This window comes from Cyprinodon variegatus, unplaced genomic scaffold (genome assembly GCF_000732505.1).
Source record: "Cyprinodon variegatus isolate N-32 unplaced genomic scaffold, C_variegatus-1.0 Scaffold716, whole genome shotgun sequence".
NCBI lineage: Eukaryota > Metazoa > Chordata > Actinopteri > Cyprinodontiformes > Cyprinodontidae > Cyprinodon > Cyprinodon variegatus.
The window spans coordinates 119,524-126,163 of NW_015151169.1; the positions used below are offsets into that span (position 1 = coordinate 119,524).

Sequence of the window (6,640 nt, forward strand, 5' to 3'; positions counted from 1 at the left end):
CACCACTACAAGATGAATCAACAGATTTGGCGGTATTCATTCGCTGCAAATCATTGCAGCTTGGTGGCGGTGGCGTTAGCATGCAGGATAACTTGACGAATTTACAAGCCTGTACTTTGTTACTTTTACTTGAGTAAAGAAGTTTAATCAGTACTTCCACTTTTACCAGAGTATTTCTTAACAGAAGTATCTGTACTTTCACTCAAGTACGGAAAGTGAGTACTTTTGCCATCTCTGTCCCCCAGACATCCGCGGTTATATTTTTTATATTAATATATTTTTTGAAACAAAGCGAAGCGTGTATGATGTCATCCGCGCGCGTCGGCTACCATTCATTCATCCTGTCCGCTGACCTGCTGCTAGTTTTCCTCACATGCCTGGAAGATGTCTAGTGCTGCTACCACAGATGGTCTCGCTCTCCAAATGGAATCGAACGTTTCAGATTAGCTCACCGAATGAATAGAAGGGGTAGAGCGTAGCCGCCTGTGAGCCGGACTGCCTGTTACGACTCCAGTCCGGCCTAAGGTTAAAACTTCACAACACATAGTGATATGTGTTGATAAATGGTAGCCATTTTCCAACTGTAATTCACTGCTTCATTAAATCAGAGATGCTTGTAAATGATGTGGATAAAATCCTTGTCCTCCAAATGTAAAAACCAAATAAGCAACATTTAGCCTATCAGGTCAGAAACACCATCCCTGAGCTGTAGGGCTTTTTCCCATCACCAATTTTTTCTCCGTTTGTGTAAAACACTGAACACACACAGACTCCCCACTCACTCCCCAGCCAGTCGCTGTGCCTCCATCTGAGCTGCGCCATACTTTAGTAAATTCTCTCTGCCTGCTGCACAGAGAAGGTCTTCAGCGAAAGACATGTAATGCAATAGCATTACCATATGGTAGAAGTAGTTAGATTACTTAATGCACCTTTTTCCTCCTTGTTTGCACCTTCTTTAATTACTATGCCAATATGTGACCAGTGAATTTCTCTGCTGTGAGATCAATAAAGCTCATCTAATCTAATCTAATCTAAATGGTTAAACCAGTTCCCCTAAACCAACCCTCACCGTCTGCTGCAGGTCTGGGATCAGGACCCGGATCACCATGGAGTTTGTGTGAATGTCGTCCATGTGGTTCTGCGATGGTTCGGCCGTCGCTCTTATCGTCTCGTAGATGGTCTCTTCGCGGGAGCTGTCAGAGGGGCAGTCGTCGGAGTAGTCGGAAAAGCATTGGGCCATCTCATCCTCGCTGGAGGTGGGGCTCCGGGGCATACTCAGCAGGCCCGGTGAATTCTGCTGGGCCAAGAAAGAAGGAAACAGAAAGATCAGATCATTATAATGTAGGGACCCCTCAGCCATTAGAAAGGCTTCAGTCACATGAAAATGAGTCCAACTGAGTCCAAATGAGTTACTTTTTCCTCCATCGCTCTGTGCTGGGAGGTAATTCCCCACAGAGCTGCCATGACTGAACATCTTCACAAAAACACATTCTCCAACAGGATACATTATGATTCTGGCAGCAGGTAAAGTGGCTGATCCACCTTAAACTAAGACATCAACACGATTTATGGTACTGGAGATTAAAAAGCTGGTATCTATCAGAGGTGACCGATCAAGAGTGACCAGTATGGTTTAAAAATTCTAAAAAAAAAAAAGCCTGGATGCGGAACCAAAGATGACGATGATCATCTGACTCAACTGAATGGGTCAATTTCAAATCTAGATTAAATATATACATCTGGTTTCCATAAGGGAGCAGTCTGTTTCTAATAATGCACACCTGATTGGGTCTTTTTGGTACTAATGCCTTATAAATATCAGCATCTGTGATTCCCCACCTCCACATCAAAGAGCTGAAATCACAAACCAAAATATATCTGCTGTATTCCAGATTGGGAAATTATAGGCATTTGCAATATCTGCAATTAAACAAATCAACATTTCCAAATGATGAAGCAAACATTTCATTTGCAACAATGTCTTACTCCAACCCTTTAGGTGGCAGTGCTACTTTAAGTGAATACAAGTCAGATAGAAAGGAAGAGAGAGTAAGTTAACACACAGATCCATGCATGCTAGAAGTCATCAGTTCTCTATACAAGGTTTAAGGCCACGGAAACAAAAAAAAACCCTGGAATGAAACATCTCCATGTGGTTAAGAAAAAGTTTAAATCAAATAAAAACATTGGTTGAGAAAAATCTTAATGTTTATTTTTGGCTAAACGGTTCCCAGCATGATCCACAGATATCAGAGTGAATTTGTTGCAATGAAGGTAACACGGTGGATAAGATCTGTGTGTGTAAATGGCCATTTAGGAAAAAAAAGATTCAAAATCTAAAACATGACTTCTGTCATGGTTTTGTCTTTTCCTTTAACTATCACATGTATTTGGATTTCAATTCAATTATTCTGAGGCCTAATCAACACAAATTCACATAAGTTGCGTTTTCATGCCAACATCAAGCCAGCTAATCGTTGTCAAGTTATCCTGCATGCAACAGCAGACTAATACATTTATATAGTCTAATGACAGAAATGCATTTTTCTAGAAAACCACCATCAGTGCAGACGAACACTACAGTAGTACTTCAACCATGACAACAGAGAGCAGCCGCAGTGAGGAGACTATCCGCAAGGCGCGTGCTTTTTATGGCAGTTGCACCGGCAGGCCTAGCACCCTCAACCCAAACTAGAGTTATTGGATTAGAGAAGCCCTTCCAGCAAACATCCAGTTTTACATTTCCTGCACAGTGTCTTGGGAATCCAATCCAATCCACTTTTTTTATATAGCACGATTTCAATAAACACAAGGTTTCCAAAGTGCTGCACAAAAAAGATAAAATAACTAAAATAAATAAAAGTAAATAAAATTAAATAAAAGCACTGCCCGCACAGGATAAAAATATGCATGTGTATACATAAAATCAACACTCTACATGGTGTCAAAAGCCAAATAAAAGAGGTGGGTTTTAAGAATGATTATATTTTGTGTTTTGTTTGTCTGAAAGCAGTCCGACAAAAGTTTAACATAGAGACAAATTTAAGAAAGATGACCCCTTTATGAATGCCGCCTTTTCAAATTGGCGTAAAGCCACTGAAGATTTTTTATTGTGCAATTTATTTAATAGTGCTTTTAGTCACCTGAGAACTGATTAATGTGTTTAATGATGTCTTTGCGTTACTGACTCTGCTTGCGTGCACTGAAGTGTATATGACAATAAAGTAGTGAATCTATTTACTAATTTATTTGATCACATTTTAAATTGGTCTATAGGCTTATTGTCAGAGTCTTGGTCTGTTTGTTCCTGTTTTTCTTGGTTTTCCATTTGTTGTCCTCTGCTGCCCTCTTGTGTCCTCCCTCACTCTGTTTCTCTGTTCTGCCTGCACCTGTTGTCAATTTCCTCGTCAGCTCTCCCTTTGTCTCTGTCCCCTTTAAAAGCCCTCCCTCTTCAGTTCCTGTTTGCTGGATCCTCGTCTCACTTCCCGTCTATCATCTGCCTGCCTTGTCTCGTCTCTCCCTGGCTTCTGGTTTTGGTTAACCCCTGATGTCTCCTTGGTTTTGGTACATTCGTAATTTTCAGTTGGACTCTGATTCCTGCTGCTGGATCTGTTAACCTGAATAAACAGACTTTAATTCACCTCTGCCTACTGGTCTCTGCATTTGGGTCCTCCAACAAACACCGTTTCATGACACTTATAGGTATTTTGTCCAAAAAAACAAAAACAAAATTACTTCCAGCAGCTCTGATGGGGGGTAATATTCTGTGAGTCGTAGGATGGTGGTTTCAGGATTATTAGGAGCTTTTATCCACATCAACAAAGGGGCTTCTCTCACGGAACTGTTATTTTCAGACATAATAACAGAATTCCTTATTTCCAGTTTCAAACGTCAGCCAAGTGATTGCTAAGGTCATATTTCCTGTCTGTGAATAAAGTGGTGGCTCCCAGCAGACAACAAACCTGCCTGATTTAGCAAAAGAAAACACAACAAAAACCTTCAGTGTCTGCTTCCTTTGGAAAAAAAACTGGATAAATACAGATTTATGAACCGATTTTTTTCTTAAGATATCCAGCGTTAGCAGTCAGAAGGGCTAAAACAAAAACTCTTTTCCCATTCACTGAAGTGAAGTGTGGTCTGAGAACAGGGCTCCCCGATGAGGGCAGTGATGTCGACATACAGAAACACACCGTCGCTCTAATCGCTGGACTGTTGGACGGAACAGAGGAAGCAAAAACAACCTCAGAGGATGATTCAAGTGTGAAGGAGGGAAGGAAACAGGAGAAATGTTTTTGCAAGAAGCAATAAATCAAAGCAACCTAGAGGAAAAAGGGAGCATAATATGGTTTAATGGGAATGAAAATATAACTTTGAGCTTTATCTTATTGTAAGAGTAAAAAAAAAATCATTCCATTTGTAAATTTTCTTATCTACCTGCTCAAATTAAGAGTGAATACACTTAATTTAACACATTTTAACTTATTTCTAGATCTTTTTGTGCAGTTAAGCCCCTGATGCACTGCAAAAATGGTCCAGAAATAGTTAAAAATGTCTTAAATCAAGCATATTTACCCTTCATTTTAGTAGGTAAATGGGATGATTTGCCAATGGAATGAGTATTTTTACTCTTAAAATAAGATCATTAGATAATATCCACTTGAAATAAGACAATGCCGTTGCTCTTTCTTATTTTAAATGTAAATTGTCTTGTTCCATTGGCAAAGTGTCTCGCTTACCTCCTCAATTCAAGAACAAATGCACTTAGTTTAAGAGAAAATTACTTATTTAGATTTACATTTTTTGCAGCGTGGGGATTGGATTCAGCAAACATACGTTCCTCTATAGATTTGAAACCTCTTTTCAAATCTATTAATCCTTTTTGACTGGATGAGCTGGAAGATGCTGCTGAACACAGAAACATCTGGATTTCTTTAATATGTGAAAGGAAACTTTTATCCTAGTATTTTTTTTTTTATAATTTAACATTTTATTGATCTCACATTGGAGGAATTTACCTCTGCATTTAACTCATCCCCTTGGGGTGCAGTGGGCTGCCATCGTGCGGCGCCCGGGAGCAGTGTGGGTTTAAGGGTCTTGCTCAAGGACCCATAGTGGCAGTCTGTGGGAGTGGGGCTCGAACTCAGAGCCTCAGGATTCCAAGCTCTATGCCCTGACTACTAAGCCGCCACTCCCTAATATTTTGTTAGGGTTTCATACTTTTGGCCTTTTTACTGTGTAAATACAACAATGTACCTTTAGGAAACATTTATTTGAATATTTAGTGCTGTATTAATGTGCCTGCATATTTTTCAGTGATACTAAAGACAGACTTTAGTTTCCACACTGGAAAAAATGGAAATCTAGATAAGTCATTTTTTTCTTAAAATAAGTGCATTTGTTCTTGGATTTTGCCAATGGAACAAGACAATTTACACTTAAAATAGGAAAACACAATTGGTTTGTCTTATTTCGAGTGCATATTACCTAATTATCTTATTTTAAGAGTAAAAACACTCATTCCATTGGCAAATCATCTCATTTACCTACTCAAATTAAGGCTAAATACACTTAATTTAAGAAATTTTTACTTATTTCTAGATTGTTTTTCCAGTGCAGTCTGAGAGCGTGAAGCCAACAGATAAAAGATTAAATGTTTCTGAGGAAATGGTAAGTTTTGATTTATCTGTGACCTGGTTAGCAATCAGTGATGCTCATATTTGCTGAGATTGATTGATTGATTTATTGACTGACTTTATTTGATCTCACAGTGGAGAAATGTACTCGTTATGACTGGGCTGTGCCATCATCCGAGATGATCACACTTTCACTGATGATGGATCCGTTCTTCAGCCCTCTGATTATGATAAAAACCTTTCAGCATCCCTCCTCTGAGTTCAGAGAAGGAGTGAGAAAACAAAGATATTACAGAAAGCACATGTGAGCTATCATAAGTTCTTCAGTAAAATTAGCACTTCCTTTCATCACCATGAAGAGCCTCTTATGGAGAATTTTTTGCACTTCTCTTCCTCTCTGGTTTCCTGCCGAGGACTTCATCCTCTAATGTGTATAATTTTCCGGAATACTTTGGCAATCAGCATGGGGCCAATTACATCCACTCTGTAGGTGAGTGTGTTTGTGTTAACAGGAGCCGTTCTGTTTGGACGAGTGTGCAAACCTGTGAGCGGCATGTCCAACCGACCCACTAAACCCAACCCTACAGACATGTAGAGGAAGTCAGGCCCAAGATGACAGTGATCAGAACCTCATTAGGAGTCTAATGGAGTCACTTGAGGAAAAATCAATCATACGTTATATCTATTGTATCTATGGCAACTGCTACCTGCTGCATGCATAGAAGACTGTTTTTATGCCTGCAAGCAAAGGTGTAATTTCAACCTAGAATGTTGAATTGAAAAAAAAAAAAAACACCGTTTAATGTTAAGCAGAATGGAGGGAAAGTTATTTATTTATACCAAAAAACATTAAAGGGAGAAGAAGAAAGACATTAAAAGTTTGAGTTGGCCTTCGGGAAGTTCTGGCAACTGTTCAGGTTCTCAGGAAAGGACAGCTGCTGCATGCATCTGGTTTGGTGGCAAAAAGCCAAAATAAAAAGTAGCCAACAATGAAGGGTGTGGTCCTG

The 6,640-nt window shown here is 39.4% G+C and overlaps 1 protein-coding gene across 1 annotated transcript in view; it reads right to left on the reverse strand.

Annotated features, from left to right (window-relative positions):
* LOC107097712 (SH3 and multiple ankyrin repeat domains protein 3-like) overlaps positions 1 to 6,640 on the reverse strand; it is a gene marked incomplete at its 3' end in the record, with an annotated part of 206,675 nt that overhangs the window by 82,948 nt on the left and 117,087 nt on the right. Inside the window, exon 3 of the mRNA XM_015394969.1 lies at positions 1,070 to 1,297. Coding sequence (XP_015250455.1) covers positions 1,070 to 1,297 — 228 coding nt within the window. The remainder of the gene's footprint in view (positions 1 to 1,069; positions 1,298 to 6,640) is intronic.